The sequence below is a fragment of the Anomaloglossus baeobatrachus genome, chromosome 2, assembly GCF_048569485.1.
Source record: "Anomaloglossus baeobatrachus isolate aAnoBae1 chromosome 2, aAnoBae1.hap1, whole genome shotgun sequence".
Classification (NCBI taxonomy): Eukaryota; Metazoa; Chordata; class Amphibia; order Anura; family Aromobatidae; genus Anomaloglossus; species Anomaloglossus baeobatrachus.
The window spans coordinates 87636552-87656318 of NC_134354.1; the positions used below are offsets into that span (position 1 = coordinate 87636552).

Below are 19767 nucleotides of genomic sequence, written 5' to 3' on the forward strand. Positions count from 1 at the left end.
GATCCCAGACACCGCTGGACCGGCTCTAGTACGGGGGTGAGTATAGTCTTTATTATTTTACTTGGGCGGAAACGTGGACTCAAAAGGGGTTGTCCTAGTAGTGGACAACCCGTTTAAGTAATTGAACTGAGCTGCTATAGCAGACACAGGCCATGGAGTGGTGCTGTTTCTGGGGAATATCCTGTAGCGCTCCACTCGGCTGTATTCCTCCACATTATATTGGAGTGTTGGGATGTTTCAAGGGAATCTGTCAGCAGGTTTTTTTTCTCCCCATCTGAGAGCAGCATAGTGTAGAGGCAGAGACCCTGATTTCAGTGTTGTCACTTACTGAGCTGTTTGCTGTCATTTTGATAAAATCATTGTTTTCTCTGCTGCAGATCTAGCAGTTATGCAGAGCTCATGAATATGCTGGACTACCTGCAGCACGCCCAGTAGTCCTGTAATGATCTACTGCTGATCAGTGATTTTATCAAAACTACACCAAGCAGCTCAGTAAGTGACACATCGATGGAATCAGGATCTCTGCCTTTACATTGCGCTACTTTTAGATTAGGTGGCAAAAACCTGGCGACAGATTGCCTTTAACCCTCCACTCCTTTCAACTACTTCTGGTTGTGGCCTTGCAGCCAGGGCAGAACTGGGGACCCAAGGTGTCCCATTCTCACATTCATTGGAGATCTAACGGTTTGTAGCTTGTTTAGACTTGAATACCCCCCTTTTAATATATATATATATATATATATATATATATATATATATATATATATTATAATATAATATAATATAAACATTTTCTCCATAGAAAAGCTACAGCTATAATGGGCACACATTTGTGAAAGTTTGTACACAGTGTGCCTATATACTCGCTACCTTAACATTGCATTCTCAGGCTCACTGGCGCCTAGAATTTATTAGATGGATTTCACATTTACACTGACTCTAAATGCATCTTGGACTTCTGATCACTAATAAAGCATTGTGTAGAGGCTTATCATGGTAATGAAGCTTTTCGGTGATTGCCCCAAAGGGACATGTAAGGCAGGCGGCGGCCGTGCTGCACGCTGAATCCGCTGCGCCCGGCCTCGCTTCAGCCTCCGAGTTCATTGTTCCACGATCGATTGGCAGCGGGCAGAAATACAATTGCAAGCGTTCACCGCTTGTCAGAGTGGTTTACTTTATTTACTGTACACCTAATAAAATACCCCAGTGACTTGTATTCATTTACTGGGGAAGTAATGATTTGCTTTCATCTTGGCTTTCCTGGAAAGACATGGCTCTGCTGTGTGATACGGAGGACAAGCTCGTTATCAGCGCGACTTGCTGGGCTCGTTTATCATCAGACTGAGGCTATGTGCCCACGCTACAGGATTTACCGCGGATTTGCCGAAAATCTGCAGCAGCAGCACTTCCAAGCCATTTCAATGGCATTTTGGAAATGCTGTGCCCATGCTGCGGATTTTTCCGCGGCGGATTTGCCGCGGATTTTGATCCAGAAAAATCTGCAGCATGTCAATTGTTTGGTGCAGATTTGGTGCGGATTTTTGGCTTTGAATGGGGAAAAAAAAAAAAAATCCGCATCAAAATCCGCGACAAATCCGCGGCAAATCCGCGGGTGCGGATTTGCCGCGAAAGTCGCGGATTTTCAGGCAAAAAAATCCGCAGGGACATTCTAGCGTGGGCACATAGCCTAATACTTTGTAAATGTGGAACATAAAAATGTCGTTTAGGCTTCGTTCACATGCAGTAATAACGCAGCAAATCCTGTTTGGAGCAGTGTTTTGGGGGTTTGTTTTCTTTGGGGGGGTTCCACTTTCTATTGCGTTCTATGACTGAAAGAATTGACATGCTGCACTTCTTTTAATTTTTTTTTTTTTAAGAGAAAAAAGCGTACAAGAGTTCTAAAATCTCATAGCTTTTGCTGGTACTGTGTTTGCATAAAGTGCTGCAAAACTGCGTGTGATAAGAGTCTTAGGCTATGTGCCCACGGCACTATGTACCCACAGGTATGTCCACAGGTAAACCTGCGGACATTCTAGCGGCTTACCTGCGGAAGTCCTGGCCCTATCTCCAAAGTGAAGAGGCGGGATTTCCGCAGGTATTTCCGCAGGAATAATTGACATGCAGTTACGTGCGGCTGCGGGACATCCACAGCATATTCCACAGCGTGGACACAGACTCTCCCCATGTCCCATAGGATAACATGGGGAGTGTCTGTACTTGCTGAAACCTGTGGATTTATCTGGAAAATCCAGATAAATCCGCAGGTCTTCCGCCGCAAAATCCGCAGAATCAAGCTCCCGTGGGCACATGGCCTTAGGCTATATTCACACTTCATTTTTACTGCAGCCAAAACTTGCCCTCTTGGCAGTAAAAAAAAAACTGCTTCCAAAAGCAGGTTTTGCCGCGTTGTTTTGACCGTGTGCACGGTTTGTCATTTGTCTCCAGTGCATGTTTTATTCATCACAAAAGCAGCAAAAATGCAGAGGTTGCGTTTTTACACTTTCTAATTGCTTTCAATGGTGATAAAAACACTGCAAAACCCTGAAAAAAGTTGACTTTCTGCCTCTTTCAAAATTTCAACAGTTCAGGAGCAAAAAAGCTATCATGCATGAGATTTCTGAAATCTCAGTTTTTTCTTCCCAGGTATAGCCGCATTTGTTTTTCTCAGGTGTAGCTATACTTTTTTTCCTTCCCATTGTAGCCACACTTTTTTCTTCCCATTGTAGCCACACTTTTTTCCTTCCCATTGTAGCCACACTTTTTTTCTTCCCATTGTAGCCACACTTTTTTTCTTCCCATTGTAGCCACACTTTTTTCTTCCCATTGTAGCCACACTTTTTTCTTCCCATTGTAGCCACACTTTTTCCTTCCCATTGTAGCCACACTTTTTGTTTCTTCCCATTGTAGCCACACTTTTTTCCTTCCCATTGTAGCCACACTTTTTTTCTTCCCATTGTAGCCACACTTTTTTCCTTCCCATTGTAGCCACACTTTTTGTTTCTTCCCATTGTAGCTAAAAAAAAAATTTTTTCCCAGCTGTAGCCACACTTTTTTTTTCTTTTTTCCCAGTGTACAGCTGTTTCAAACTGGTGTAAAAAGCCAAGCGTGCATGTATATGGGGGATGCGGGAAAGGAAGCCGTTGGCAAATTGAGCAACAACTACCACATTTTGACTCCCTACCGAAGGAAAAAGTCTCTCCCCAGCGCAGTCCTGTACTTAAGTGTCATATTCATCACGTTAGTACAGATCGACAGGGACTTACGGTTGTGCTCAAAAGTTTACATACCCCGGCAGATTTTTTGTTTTCTTGGCTTTTTTTCAGATAATAATAATACAAAATCTTTTTTCCCCACTCATGGTTAGTGGTTGGGTGAAGCCATTTGTCAAACTACTGTGTTTTCTCTTTTTAAAGACTCTTTTTAAAACTAGCGGTGTGGCTGTTTCAAGATGCACAAAAAGGAGGCACTTGAAGAAAAATTGGCTGCATGGTTGAGTCGCCAGAAGAAAGCAATTACTGTACAAATGCCACAAAGTATCTCTCCTACAATTTGTCAAACAGCACAGAGACAAGCCTACAAATTTCTGGAATAAGGTTATTTGAAGTGATGAGACCAAAATCAAACTTTTTGGCCACAACCATAAACATTACATTTGGAGAGGTGTCAACAAGGCCTATGATGAAAGGAACACCATTCCTACTATAAAGCATGGAGGTGGATCATTGATGATGTGGGGATATGCGAGCTACAAAGGCACAGGAAACTTGGTCAAAGTTGAAGGAAACATGAATGCAGCAGGTTATCTACAAATACTAGAGGCAAATTTGCACTCATCAGCCCGGAAGCTGCGGATGGGACGTACTTGGACGTTCCAACATGACAGCGATCCAAAACACAAAACCAAGTCGACCTGTCATTGTCTCCAGCAGAACAATGTGAAGGTTATGGAGTGGCCATCTCAGTCACCTGACCTCAATATCATTAAGCCACTCTAGGGAGAACTCAAGCGCGCATTTTATGCAAGAAAACCCAGGAATTTACAGGACCTGGAGGCTTTTTGCTAAGAAGAATGGGCAGCTTTACCATCTGAGAAAATAAAGAGCCTCATCCACAACTACCACAAAAGACTTCAAGCTGTCATTGATGTTAGAGGGGGCAATACACGGTATTAAGGACTGGGGGATGTGAACTTTTGATCAGGGTCATTTGGATGTGTTTGGTTGTCATTATGATTTAAAAAGAGAAAACGCAGTAGTTTGCCAATAACTGACTTCACACAACCATTAACCATGAGTAGAAAGAAAGATTTTGTGTTATCGTTCATATTCTCTGAAAAAAGGCCAAGAAAGCAAAAAATCTGCCGGGGTATGTAAACTATTGAGCACAACTGTATGTGCCTCAGTAAAGCTAAGGGGTACTTTGCACGCTGCGACATTGCTAGCTGATTGTAGCGATGCCGAACGCGATAGTCCCTGTCGCAGATGCGATATCTTGTGATAGCTGCCGTAGCGAACATTATCGCTACGGCAGCTTCACACGCACTTACCTGCCCTGCGACGTCGCTCTGGCCGGCGACCTGCCTCCTTCCTAAGGGGGCGGGTCATGCGGCGTCACAGCGACGTCACACAGCAGGCGGCCAATAGAAGCAGAGGAGCGGAGATGAGCGGGACGTAAACATCCCACCCACCTCCTTCCTTCCTCATTGCAGGCGGGACGCAGGTAAGGAGATGTTCCTCGCTCCTGCAGCTTCATACACAGCGATGTGTGCTGCCGCAGGAACGAGGAACAACATCGTACCTGTCGCTGCAGCGAAATTATGGAAATGACTGACACTACACAGATCACCGATTTACGACGCTTTTGCGATCGTTTATTGATGCATCTAGGCTTTACACGTTGCGACGTTGTTACCGGCGCCGGATATGCATCACTTTCGATTTGACCCCGACGAGATCACAGTAGCGATGTCGCAATGTGCAAAGTACCCCTAAGGGTAAGCTGCAGACACCTTTCAAGTAGCAGCAATAGGTCGTTGAGCTTTGAAGGTAAAAGAAGAATAAATTGTGATCAAATATGAGCGATATATAACCTAACCATACCTTGGAAGAAAGTGCAGTTAAATGCTTTTTGTGTCGTGTAGAGCCTGAATGTCTGGCTTTTTGGAGGATGTGTACATTATCGCACAGGGCGTTGGGCATATGCTGCACTTATTAGCTTTAATGATACCCCAGACTCTGCTCCAATGCATTTATAGCCCTATTGACAGCTCTTGTTACTCCCCGCTCCTGAATCTCAGGAAAGAGATCCTTCCTGTCATGAGGATGCTGAAAATATGCCTCAAGAATGCTCGGTGAATGCTATAATTATGCAACGCACAAAAACAATGCCTATAAATAAGGGCTCCGAAAGAAAACCAACTTTCATTCAGGATAAGAAAAACTGATCCAGAAATACAACTGATGTAACTTCCTGAGGAAAGCCCATGTATCTGGCAGGAACCCAACATTCCTCCGCGGACCTATCGAGGTCAGCTCCATGTTATGCTGTTAGTAAGGCTCCATTCTTCAATTTTGAAATGGGGCTTGTTGTTTCCTAGAACAATTGTTTAGTTATTTTGTCTTTTTAAACCCCCTGGCGGTAAATATCCAGGTCACAAGAACATTGGAATTGAGAACCGCCCATGTGTGCATTGTCAGTGGAGATTGGGGAGGTTTTGTACTGGTCGTAAAAGAAAACTACATGTCCGAATTGCTGCATCTACTGGCTTGATGGTTTCTGTTCATGGCATAAGCCACTTGACATCATAAACGTTGCAATTTCTCTTTTTCCGAAGTATGCTTTAACCGATGGTATGAAGAAAAGTATTAGAAGGGTATTGCTGCACAGACACTTTTTTTAAAATTTTTCAATGTTTTACAAAAAAAAATGAAATATTTTTATTAACCATTATCACCACTCCCATTTTGGCCAGTCTTTATTCTTGGCTATTCGGGATACTTTACTGGTGGCATGACACAGGATGATAGCGTTCATCATTGAGCGCCCTCGTTGGCTGCCGGCAGTGTTTTCTCTGGCTGGTCTCCCCGAGATCAGTGATTGTTTTTTCTTGTTGGTCTACAAGGCATTGCTCCCACCTGGCTAGAATCTTACTCCACACTGATGAGGGGCAATACCCCGAAACAGCTGTCTGTGGATGGATACCTGGTCTTGGTATTTCCCTTGTCATATCTTTAAACTTGTCAAAGAGTTGGATATTGACTAAAAGGGCCACTTAATATGGTGGTTATGGTGTTTTCCTAAAAAGAGCCACTCCTTGGCTAGATCCTTCCCGGAGGGATATCTGGCTAGTTTCTGTGTCGAGACTCCTAACAGAGGCTCCACAGACTTTTTTGATTTGTTTATTCTTGGCTATTCGGGATACTTTACTGGTGGCATGACACAGCATGATAGCGTTCATCATTTTTCGGGACACTCATTCTTCCAAATGTTTCACACAGTCTAAAGGCCCAGTCACACTAAACAACTTACCAGCGATCCCAACAACGATACAACCTGATAGGGATCGCTGGTAAGTTGCTAGGAGGTCGCTGGTGAGATGTCGCACTAAGCGACGCTCCAGCGATCCCACCAGCAACCTGACCTGGCAGGGATCGCTGGAGCGTCGCTACACGTGGAAGCATGCTGCGCTTGGTAACTAAGGTAAATATCGGGTAACCAACCCGATATTTACCTTGGTTACCAGCGCACACCGCTTAGTGCTGTCTCCCTGCACACCTAGCCACAGTACACATCGGGTTAATTACCCGATGTGTACTCTGCTACGTGTGCAGAGAGCAGGAGCCGGCTTCTGCGGACGCTGGTAACCACAGTAAACATCGGGTAACCTTGGTTACCCGATGTTTACCTTCGTTACCAGCGTCCGCCACTCTCAGCTGTCAGTGCCGGCTCCTGTTCTCTGCACTTTTAGCCACAGTACACATCGGGTTAATTACCCGATGTGTACTCCGGCTACGTGTGCAGAGAGCAGGGAGCCGGCACTGACAGCTGAGAGCAGCGGACGCTGGTAACGAAGGTAAATATCGGGTAACCAAGGGAAGGGCTTCTTGGTTACCCGATGTTTACTGTGGTTACCAGCGTCCGCAGAAGCCGGCTCCTGCTGCCTGCACATTTAGTTGTTGCTCTGTCGCTGTCACACATAGCGATCTGTGCTTCACAGCGGGAGAGCAACAACTAAAAAATGGTCCAGGACATTCAGCAACAACCAACGACCTCACAGCAGGGGCCAGGTTGTTGCTGGATGTCACACACAGCGACATCGCTAGTAAGTTGTGCATCAGCAGCGATGTTGCTAACGATGTTGCTTAGTGTGACGGTACCTTTAATGGGGCTTCATCAGAGAAAATAACTTCTCAGCAAGCATAGGCATGGGAGGCCTGGGGTAAAGTTATTTTCACTGATAAAGCCCCTTTCAGACTGTTTAGAACATCTAGAAGAATGATTAGAGAAAGAAAGGTGAGCAATACCATTCTGTGTCATGCCACCTGTAAAGTATCCTGAGACTGTTAATGTGTGTGGGGTTTTCATCATGAAGGGGCTCGCTCACAATTTTACCAAATAAGGCTGAGTTCACATATCCTGTAATCATCTGTTAGAATGGATCCTGCAGAAATCTGTTGGCAAACAAGTTCTGCAAACTCAACTTTTTGTCTGTTCCCTGTGACTTCAGATGTAGCAGAGCTGGAATTGTCTTGGGACCTCATGTGGTTTGTCAGACCTGGGTGTTTTGGGGGTTAATAAAGGGTTAAAAAAGGGTGATTTTTTTTGTTTTTTATTTCAAATATATGTTTTTGTTTGTTTTATTTATTTTCACTTACAGATTAGTATTGAGGGGTCTCATAGACGCATCCCATTACTAATCTAGGGCTTAGTGGCAACTGTGAGCTGTTACTAATCCCTTTATTATCCCGACTACCACTGCACCAGGGCAATCTGTATGAGCCGGGTAACGTTCCAGCACTGTTGCATCTAATTCAGAGTGGCTGCAGGCTACTATTTTTAGGCTGGTGGGGTCCAATAAGCATGGGTCACCCAAGCCTGAGAATACCAGCCCCAGCTATGTTGGCTGGGTATCAAAATTAGGAGGGACTGCAAGCTGATAGGTTTTCATTCATTCATTTATTTATTTATTATTTATTTTTTTAAAAGCTGCATGCAATTCCTCTTATTTTGATTTTCAACCAAGATACGTGCGCAGCTGGGGGCTCCAGCCTGTAGCCGTATGCTTTATAAGTGCTGGGTATCATATTATGGGTGGACCCTACGTCAGTTTTTTTTATTCATTTTTACTCCAATCTACAGTGACCTGCAGACAGGGTTTGTGATTGGTTGCAGTCAGTTGTTGTCACACAGGCTGGGGGCGTAGCTGATTGCAACCAATCAGCAATTATGAGCCGCTGCGGGAGACTCTGTAAGTATATAGCGTTTGCTCTAATCCCCCTATCTCTTCTTCCACTATTTTCACGCACCAAATTCTGGACCTCATAGACTTTTATATGAGGACGAGTGTCCGGCCAGATATCTGGGTTTTTTGTTTGTTTTTTGTTTTTTCTTTCTTTTAAATCTGGTTATCTGCAAGTCCACCCATCACTACTATTTAGTCATCCTTATTCTTGCAATTATGATACAGGTAAAATATATCTTTGTACCGTGTTAGCCAGTAGAGATAAAAAAAAGTTTGTTTAAAAGAACTGAGAGTCCTCAGTGGTTGATACCTTTTAATGGCTAACTGAAAAGATGGTAATAATAGCAAGCTTTCGAGACTACACAGGTCTCTTCATCAGGCTCAGTATAAGGTATACCATGCCTGATGAAGAGACCTGCGTAGTCTCAAAAGCTTGCTATTATTACCATCTTTTCAGTTAGCCATTAAAAGGTATCCACCACTGAGGACGCTCAGTTCTTGCAATCATAACAGTTAAGTTTTTTCTTACAGAATCTGTTACAAATGGAAGATAAATAGCAATCCATTAATGGATCCGTTCTCCATAGATTCCAATGTAAAAAAAAATGGATCCGGCAGACAACCTTTTTCTAATGGATCTGTTCTAATGGATGATTACTCGACATGTGAACTCAGCCTCACTCTGCCATGAATAAAGAATGGGATCTAATCATTCTCTAAAGGCCACGTCTCACTAAGCGACATCGCTAGCGACATCGCTGCTGAGTCACGGTTTTGGTGACGCAACAGCGATCTTGCTAGTGTTTGACATCCAGCAATGACCTGGCCCCTGCTGTGAGGTCGCCGGTCGTTGCTGAATGTCCTGGACCATTTTCTTCAAAGGCGATATCCTGCTGGGCAGGACGCATTGCTATGTTTGACACTGTGTGACAGGGTCCCAATGACAGCAGAGATCGTTATACAGGTCGCTACTGTCGCCTGTATCGTTAATGAGTCGTTGGTAAGGTCTGACTGTGTGACATCTCACCAGCGACCTCCCAGCGACTTACCATTGCTGGTAAGGGTATCGTCACACTTTAGCGACGCTCCAGCGATCCTAACAGTGATCTGACCAGGTCAGGATCGCTGGTGCGTCGCTACATGGTCGCTGGTGAGCTGTCAATCAGGCAGATCTCACCAGCGACCAGTGACCAGCCCCCAGCCAGCAGCGACGCATGGAAGCGATGCTGCGCTAGGTAACTAAGGTAAATATCGGGTAACCAAGCGAAGCCCTTTTCTTGGTTACCTGATATTTACCTTGGTTACCAGCGCACACCGCTTAGCGCTGGCTCCCTGCACTCCTAGTCAGAGTACACATCGGGTTAATAAGCAAACCGCTTTGCTTATTTACCTGATGTGTACTCTGGCTATGTGTGCAGGGAGCAGGCACTGGCAGAGTGAGAGCGGCGGACGCTAGTAACCAAGGTAAATATCGGGTAACCAAGCAAAGGGCTTCACTTGGTTACCCGATATTCACCTTGGTTACAGCTTATCGCAGGCTGCCAGATGCCGACTCCCTGCTCCCTGCACATTCAGATTGTTGCTCTCTCGCTGTCAAACACAGCGATGTGTGCTTCACAGCGGGAGAGCAACGTCCAAAAAATGAACCAGCACTGTGTGTAACGAGCAGCGATTTCACAGCAGGGGCCAGATCGCTGCTCAGTGTCACACACAGCGAGATCGATAATGAGATCACTGCTGCGTCACAAAAACCGTGACTCAGCAGCGATCTCGCTATGTGAGAAGTACCCCTTAAGGTACCGTCACACATAAAGAGATCGCTAGCTAGATCGCTGCTGAGTCACGGTTTCTGTGACGCAGTAGCGATCCCGTTAGCAATCTCGTTATGTGTGACACTTACCAGCGATCAGGCCCCTGCTGTGAGGTCGCCGGTCGTTGCAGAATGGTCCAGGCCATTTTCTTCAAAGGCGATGTCCTGCTGGGCAGGACACATCGCTGTGTTTGACGCTGTGTGACAGGGTCACAGTGACTGCTGAGATCATTATACAGGTCGCTACTGCGACCTGTATTGTTCCTGCATCGCTGGTAAGGTCTGACTGTGTGACATCTCACCAGCGACCTCCCAGCGACTTACCAGCGATCCCTATCAGGTCGCATTTTTTTCGGGATCGCTGTTAAGTCGTTGTGTGTGACTGGGCCTTTAGTCACTAAACGTGACGGGGGCTTTAGAGCAGTTTCTCCCAACCATCATTGTAATGAACAATGCTTTTTCCAGCATGATGGAGACCATGTCTCCAGGCTAAAGTGATAATTAAGTGGCTTGGTGAACAAAGTATTGATAGTGTGAGTCCATGGCCAAGAAAGTCTCCTCCAAATCTCATTCTCATTGAGAACCTGTGATCAAACAAAACACAGACATTGTGATAAACTGCAAGCACTGATAAGACAAGAATGGGTTATGATGAGTCAGGATTTGGTCCAGAAGCTGATAGCTAAAATTTTAGGGGAAGGGCAGACAGAAAAACAGGTCAACACTAAATATTCAGAACTTTCTTTTAGTATTTGTAGTCCTTTCTAAGGTAGGAATGGTGGATATATCGCAAAAAAAAAATATCTCTTTTCAGCACTGACATGTAAGAGACTTGTAAATAAAGGACAATCAAAGCTTGGCGTTTCATGGTGGAAGAGGCGGCGTGCCTTCTCCCATTCTCCACCCTAAATATTTTGTTTCTTGCTGCTCTTCCTTCAGTTATATTTAACTTTGTCTTGACCCCCAGAAAGGGCAGAAGCAAAGCATGTGTAAAGGAAGTATCTGTCGCTGATACGGTGGAGTGTTACATGTTCTCAGAGCATACTTGTGGTTTAGCTGAAAGTTGATGACCAAGTGTCAGGCCGAGGAATGTCATGTCTTTGATCTAGTTTCTGAGGAGGTGCCATATTATCTCTGTCCGGTCCCCCATCTTTTGCCTCTTGACGACCAATAAATCTGCTCAGGATACTTAAACCATGGGATGTGTCAGAAATCCTATGCTATAAAAATCAGATTAACAAGATTATGATAGAGCCACTATGCAGCATGTACCTCAAACCGTAAGGAAAAGCCTCAACGTTCTCCGACCATACAGTCATGGCCAAAAGTATTGAGAATGACACCAATATTATATTTTCACATGATCTGTTGCCCTCTGGTTTTAATTGTGTTTGTCTGATGTTTACATCACATACAGAAATATAATTGCAATCATATTATGAGTACCAAAAGGTTATATTGACAGTTAGAATGAGTTAATGCAGCAAGTCAATATTTGCAGTGTTGACCCTTCTTCTTCAGGACCTCTGCAATTCTCCCTGGCATGCTCTCAATCAACTTCTGGACCAAATCCTGACTGATAGCTGTCCATTCTTGCATAAGCAATGATTGCATTTTGCCACAATTTGTTGGTTTTCGTTTGTCCTCCCGTCTCTTGATGATTGCCCACAAGTTCTCAATGGGATTAAGATCTGGGGAGTTTCCAGGCCATGGACCCAAAATCTCTGTTTTGTTCCATGAGCCATTTAGTGATCACCTTTGCTTTCTGGCAAGGTGCTCCATCATGCTGGAAAAGGCATTGTTGGGCGCCAAACTGCTCTAGGACAGTTGGGAGAAGTTGCTCTTGGAGGACATTCTGGTACCATTCTTTATTCATGGCTGTGTTTTTAGGCAAGACTGTGAGTGAGCCGATTCCCTTGGCTGAGAAGCAACCCCTACACATGAATCGTTTCAGGATGCTTAACAGTTGGCATGAGACAAGACTGGTGGTAGCGCTCACCTCTTCTCCTAATAAGCTGTTTTCCAGATGTCCCAAACAATCGAAAAGGGGATTTATCTGAGAAAATGACTTTACCCCAGTCCTCAGCAGTCCACTCCCTGTACCTTTTGCAGAATATCAGTCGGTCCCTGGTGTTTTTTCTGGAGAGAAGTGGCTTCTTTGCTTTGAAACCAGGCCTTGCTCAAAGAGTCTCTGCCTCACAGTGCGTGCAGAAGCACTCACACCAGCCTGCTGCCATTGCTGAGCTAGCTCGGCACTGCTGGTAGTCCGATCCTGCAACTGAAACAGTTTTAAGATACGGTCCTGGCGTTTGCTGGTCCTTCTTGGGCGCCCTGGAGCCTTTTTGGCAACAATGGAAGCTCTCTCCTTGAAGTTCTTGATGATGCGATAGATTGTTGACTGAGGTGCAATCTTTGTAGCTGCGATACTCTTCCCTGTTAGGCCATTTTTGTGCAGAGCAATGATGGCTGCACGTGTTTCTTTAGAGATAACCATGGTTAACTGAAGAGAAACAATGATACCAAGCACCAGCCTCCTTTTAAAGTGTCCAGTGGTGTCATTCTTACTTAATCATGACTGATTGATCGCCAGCCCTGTCCTCAACACCCACACCTGTGTTAATGGTACAATCACTAAAACAATGTTAGCTGCTCCTTTTAAGGCAGGAATGCAATGATGTTGAAATGTGTTTTGGGGGTTAAAGTTCATTTTCTTAGCCAATATTGACTTTGCAAGTAATTGCTGTTAAGCTGATCACTCTTTATGACATTCTGGAGTATATGCAAATTGCATTAGAAAAACTTAAGCAGTAGACTTTGTAAAAATTTATATTTGTAGCATTCTCAAAACTTTTGGCCATGACTGTACATTTAAAACCTTAAGGCCTTGTGCGCACGCTGTGTTTTTTGCTGCATTCTTGCGTGTTTTTCGGATGCAGTTTTGGTCCCAAAACTGCATGCATTTCCTTCCCCGGCAAAGTCTATAAGATTTCATTTTTGCTCTCCGCACGTTGTGGCTTTTTTTTTTTTTTTGGTGACCACAAAGATGCAGCATGTTAATTCTTTCTGCGTTTTTGCCAGCATTTTTGAGCCCTTCCAATCAATAGATTTGACTTAAGAATCACACTGGGCAAAAATGCTGTAAAAAAACCAAAACTGCAGTAAAACGCGGCAAGGAATGCATGCAAAGGAGCGCTTTTTTGGGACCAAAAACATGCATCTTTGTGGTCACCACAAAGATGCAGCGTGTGCACATAGCCGAAGAGTAAAATCCTAATTACTTGTCCTGTTTTTCAAGCTATGCACATATATTTGACGTAACCACAAAAGGTAAACGGAAAAATGACCTTCCTTTATGAGTTAAAGGGAACCTGTCAGCAGAAATTTCGCCCAAAACCTAAGATTCCCCCTCTGCAGCTCCTGGGCTGCATTCTAGAAAGGTCCCTGTTATTATTGTGCCCCATGTGAGACTAAAATAAAGACTTTATAAAGTGGTACCTTTTTGTATTCAGATACTGTAAATGTGACACGGGGGCGGGCTTTCTGGCGTCCATTATTCTGCCTCCTGATCCTGTATGCCGCCCCCCATCGCTCCTTTCCATAGCTGATGCACCGCCCACTGCTCCAGCCATCCCTGCGCATGCCCAGTGCCAGTCTCACGGGACTGAGCAGTGTGATCGCTGGTGACGTGTGCGCAGGCAAGTGATTATGGGCGGGGCTGTGATTGTTATCAGCAAGTACCCGCCCATAATCTCGTGAGCGCGCAAACCTCACCAGCGGTCACTGTGCTCAGGGTAGTGCTAGACTATGGGCTGCTTCCAGGGATGAAGTCCCTTTTGTCACGTGATAGGGGCGTGTTCAAAAATACAGCGACGTCACTAAGTGGGCGCCCAGTCGAAGTGGAGGGGCGGAGATGAACGGGACGAACATCCCGCTCACCTCCTTCTTTCCTCATTGCGGGCGGCTGCAGGTAAGGTGAGATCCTGGTTCCTGTGGTGTCCCACATAGCGATGTGTGCTGCTGCAGGAGCGACGAACAACCTGCGTCCTGAAACAGCAACGATATTTGGGAATGGAGGAGCGTGTCAACGAGCAACAATGTGAGTATTTTTGCTCGTTAGCGGTCGCTCGTACGTTTCACACGCAATGACGTCGCTAACTAGGCTGGATGTGTGTCACGAATTCCGTGACCCCCAACGACATCGCGTTAGCGATGTTGTTGCGTGTAAAGCGGCCTTTAGTAGATCATTAGAAACTTAAAAAAGAGCAGTTTCTGTAGAGTGTAAGGAGCTGAAACGAGATTGTAAAGGATCATGAGAATTCTCTGAGAGTTACCGGATTGTTTCTTAGGGTTAGGAGAGCTTCTGTGACTATATTGTGATTATTAGAATGGTCCTGGTGTCTCTACCTTCAGGTCCCTGGTATTATTTTTGAAGCTTTTCTTCCATGTGTCTACTGAGCGGCCAAGGAACCAGACAACAGTGTAGACTGCTGCCCTCAGGCCTGTCTGAGCAATTTCTTGTAATTATCACTGTTCCAGCATCTGAAGGCGCTTCCCTCCTCTTCACCTTCGCGCTCTCCTGCCGATTGTTGTCTGAAGAGGAGATTACTTCTGATCACTGATGCATGGTGATCTGTGTGAGCATTATGTAGGCGGACCTGTGATAGATATGATTTTGTCTTAACCATTTTTTGTAGAATTTGTTTACAAATTACTTTATTTATTTTTTTTCCTTAGGTGATGGTTGTGGTTACACATTTTTTGGCACGGAAAGTGGAACTTTTACATCGAAGAACTATCCTAATACGTATCCAAACAGCACCGTGTGCGAATGGAAAATACAAGTGAAACCCGGCGAAAGGATTGTTCTGAAGTTTGGAGACTTTGATATCGAGGATGTGGATTCCTGTCATTCCAGCTACCTGAGGATTTATGATGGTTTTGGGGCCTCCAGAACTGAACTAGGTAAGAAGTCTACATAATTGTGTTTGTTAATGCAGAAGACACCTACCGTATCAATAAAAATTCAGATACCTCAATCTGTTCGAAATTAGTAATTTGTGAAGTGGTCTATAGTAAGAATGGTTTTAGATTGTATATTAGGCTTAAAAAAATAAATAACTTAAAAACCAATAAAACTTCAATAATTAAACAATTAAGGCTATGAAATTCATGGAGAGTCACAAAAAAAGCATTGTTTGCTTTCTATAACCCCTGTGTTCATTGTGATTGCAGAATGAGTTAACTAAGAATCAGTGTCATCTTGCTATCAGGGTACTTTCACCCTTGCGTTTTTTTCCTTCAGTCGCAATGTGCCATTTTGGAAAACGGCGCAATCCATTAACGGATTAGGCTGCTTCCCATAGACTTGTATGGAAGACGCATTGCAACTGATGGTCCTGCGTTGCATCCGCCGGCTGACGCTGCGTTGCATCCGCCGGGCGGAAAGAACGCAGCATGTAGCGTTTTTCTGCACTTCCCAGAGCGTCAAACGCAATGTGCTGTATTCCGCCGGCGTCCGTCATTTTTAGAATGGAAGCCTATGGTGGCGGAACCCGTCGGAATCCGTCATTTGACGTATTCCTGTGACGGATCCGTCTTTACACAACTGCGCATGCTCAGTTGAGTAAATTGCTGACAAAAAAGCTGCAACGGATTCCGTTGTTTTGCGGGATCCGTCGCATCAGTTGTGCCACTATATGCAACGCATCCGTTACATCCGTCACTCAACGCGAAGCGACAGATGCCCCACAACGCAAGTGTGAAACTAGCCTGATGGGGAGTTTGTAACTCTTTTATCTGTCTTCTACTGAACCCCTCTCGGCTGAGTTATGTCCATAAATCACATCAAAATAAAATATTCAAAAAAATGAAACCTGTAAATGTAAAAATGCTAACTTTTTTATGAAACTCAATTGCAAACATGATTTTTCTAAATACATCGGAAATATGTGCATATACAGTCAGGGCCAGAAATATTTGGACAGTGACACAAGTTTTGTTATTTTAGCTGTTTACAAAAACATCTTCAGAAATACAATTATATATTTAATATGGGCTGAAAGTGCACACTCCCAGCTGCAATATGAGAGTTTTCACATCCAAATCGGAGAAAGGGTTTAGGAATCATAGCTCTGTAATGCATAGCCTCCTCTTTTTCAAGGGACCAAAAGTAATTGGACAAGGGACTCTAAGGGCTGTAATTAACTCTGAAGGCGTCTCCCTCGTTAACCTGTAATCAATGAAGTAGTTAAAAGGTCTGGGGTTGATTACAGGTGTGTGGTTTTGCATTTGGAAGCTGTTGCTGTGACCAGACAACATGCGGTCTAAGGAACTCTCAATTGAGGTGAAGCAGAACATCCTGAGGCTGAAAAAAAAGAAAAAATCCATCAGAGAGATAGCAGACATGCTTGGAGTAGCAAAATCAACAGTCGGGTACATTCTGAGAAAAAAGGAATTGACTGGTGAGCTTGGGAACTCAAAAAGGCCTGGGCGTCCACGGATGACAACAGTGGTGGATGATCGCCGCATACTTTCTTTGGTGAAGAAGAACCCGTTCACAACATCAACTGAAGTCCAGAACACTCTCAGTGAAGTAGGTGTATCAGTCTCTAAGTCAACAGTAAAGAGAAGACTCCATGAAAGTAAATACAAAGGGTTCACATCTAGATGCAAACCATTCATCAATTCCAAAAATAGACAGGCCAGAGTTAAATTTGCTGAAAAACACCTCATGAAGCCAGCTCAGTTCTGGAAAAGTATTCTATGGACAGATGAGACAAAGATCAACCTGTACCAGAATGATGGGAAGAAAAAAGTTTGGAGAAGAAAGGGAACGACACATGATCCAAGGCACACCACATCCTCTGTAAAACATGGTGGAGGCAACGTGATGGCATGGGTATGCATGGCTTTCAATGGCACTGGGTCACTTGAGTTTATTGATGACATAACAGCAGACAAGAGTAGCCGGATGAATTCTGAAGTGTACCGGGATATACTTTCAGCCCAGATTCAGCCAAATGCCGCAAAGTTGATCGGACGGCGCTTCATAGTACAGATGGACAATGACCCCAAGCATACAGCCAAAGCTACCCAGGAGTTCATGAGTGCAAAAAAGTGGAACATTCTGCAATGGCCAAGTCAATCACCAGATCTTAACCCAATTGAGCATGCATTTCACTTGCTCAAATCCAGACTTAAGACGGAAAGACCCACAAACAAGCAAGACCTGAAGGCTGCGGCTGTAAAGGCCTGGCAAAGCATTAAGAAGGAGGAAACCCAGCGTTTGGTGATGTCCATGGGTTCCAGACTTAAGGCAGTGATTGCCTCCAAAGGATTCGCAACAAAATATTGAAAATGAAAATATTTTGTTTGGGTTTGGTTTATTTGTCCAATTACTTTTGACCTCCTAAAATGTGGAGTGTTTGTAAAGAAATGTGTACAATTCCTACAATTTCCATCAGATATTTTTGTTCAAACCTTCAAATTAAACATTACAATCTGCACTTGAATTCTGTTGTAGAGGTTTCATTTCAAATCCAATGTGGTGGCATGCAGAGCCCAACTCGCGAAAATTGTCACTGTCCAAATATTTCTGGACCTAACTGTAAGTCAAGGAAAAAAGTGTGTCCATAAGTCTATGCAACGCTGCGTTTTTTGGTTGCCGAAATTTTCTGCACCAAAAACTGTATTTTGTGGCAAAGGCAAAAAAATGCATATACGTTTGTGGCATGAGGTTTGTTGTTTTTGATGTGTTTTTTTTTTTTTAATGAAATCAATGGCTGGAAAAGATACAAAACGCAAGAAAAAAAATGCTCCACAATTGACATGCTGCTTTTGTTTTTTTCTATACCTAAAACTGCAAGGAAAAAAGAAGCAATGTGCACACACTTCAGGTTTGTCATTGACTTTGCTGGCATGAACATAGATTTGTGTAACAAACTGCACCAAAAAATGCATAAAAAATGCAGCGTGCGCACAGGGCCTTAGTCTTTTACAAAATACTTTATTAAAATGATGACAGAAAAAAAGCAGAGAGGAGATTGTTCCCCTGAAGAAGGGGACAGGGCATCCCAGAAACGTGTAGTGCATTAGTAAAAAAAAAAATATATTTTTTTAATATTCTGTTCCTCCGAGCATCAGTGGTCTGCAGCGGCCGCATACACCGCTAAACCCCTTTTTATGTTTCATTTATTACTATGGATGGAACACTATATTCGTTCCAGAATACATGCTGATGGCCATATTATAGCTCTGTTTATGTCTCTTTAGGGCACCTGTAGAGCTGCGTGTGGCCTTACTGTACCACGTATTTTATATGGAGGTTTTTTCCATTTGAATTTCAATTAATCTGTTAGCAATTGTAGAAAACTCCATTGCGTACCATATTACTGAGGCTTTCTTCCCCCGTGAAGCATGGATTCTATGAGACAGTAAAACCTCCAACATACAGCAATGAGCCAGTCTCCTATTTTATAACCCAGAGGCACTCCTTATTCATGGCGAGCCCGTCTGCTGAGAGCCTGTTGTGTATCTGCGCTGTTCAACAGAGGGACGTGGAACCAACGTTGTGCAGCAGTAGGGAGATATATGAACTTCCTGTACAAGGAAAGGCAGGACTATGAGGAAGGAAAGAGGATGGTGTGAGCCCTGGACTGAGACAAGCAATGTCTACAAAGTATGGAGGAAAGCAGCCAAGCAATGTGTTCTCCTAGATCAGAGGGCAAGTGCAATAGAGTGTTGGGCATCACTGGACACTAATCAAGTTCCCAAGTTGGACTACAACCTAATTGCCTAGCCCATGTGAGAGAACGGCGTGATCTCAGAACAAAGAAGGGATTAAAATTCAGAGTCCAAGGTGGCAAGCTACGAAGCTACACGTCCAACCGGAGGAACAGCTTGTGATACCAGAGGCACATTGACTGTCTTCCATGGCAGTGCTTGCCCAAACATCTGAATATTGTAGTTCCACTGAATACATATTAGTTATTGGGATTCGCTGTGCTCTGGTTACATCGATCATCCAGCTGTTTATTCATATTCTTTTTTCAGTAACGAATTGTTAATTGCACCACCTGCCTCATTGTCGCCATCCACCTGCATCATTACAATATCATGGCTAATGGAGTTGTTGTGCGCTGCCACGCGACCTGCTGTGCTCTGCTTTGCCTTTTATATATTAAAGAGACAGTGATAACCCAGAGATTTTATTTAAAAAAAACAAAAACGCACTTACATTAGTAGTATAATAATCGATTCATAGGATTCTGGTCTGGCAGCCATGTCTATATTCTGGAGCTCCCAGAGGAATCTCTGAAATGGGTAAACACCAATAAGAGTAACATTGATCTGACCAGTCTTCTGATGCTCCTTTTGCACACCGCCAATCCCTGTTACAATATTGAGCCGACAAGTAACAGCTGGAGTGATAACATGTGGACATGTGTTCACACCCCATCCTCAGAGCCTGGTGAGCAAAGAATGGTGGTGGACCAGG

General features: G+C 44.1%; 1 protein-coding gene across 1 annotated transcript in view; it reads left to right on the plus strand.

Annotated features, from left to right (window-relative positions):
• Positions 1-19767, plus strand: part of DCBLD2 (discoidin, CUB and LCCL domain containing 2) — a 135200-nt gene that overhangs the window by 31427 nt on the left and 84006 nt on the right. The window contains exon 2 of the mRNA XM_075335143.1: positions 15006-15233. Within this exon, the coding sequence (XP_075191258.1) occupies positions 15006-15233 (228 nt within the window). The remainder of the gene's footprint in view (positions 1-15005; positions 15234-19767) is intronic.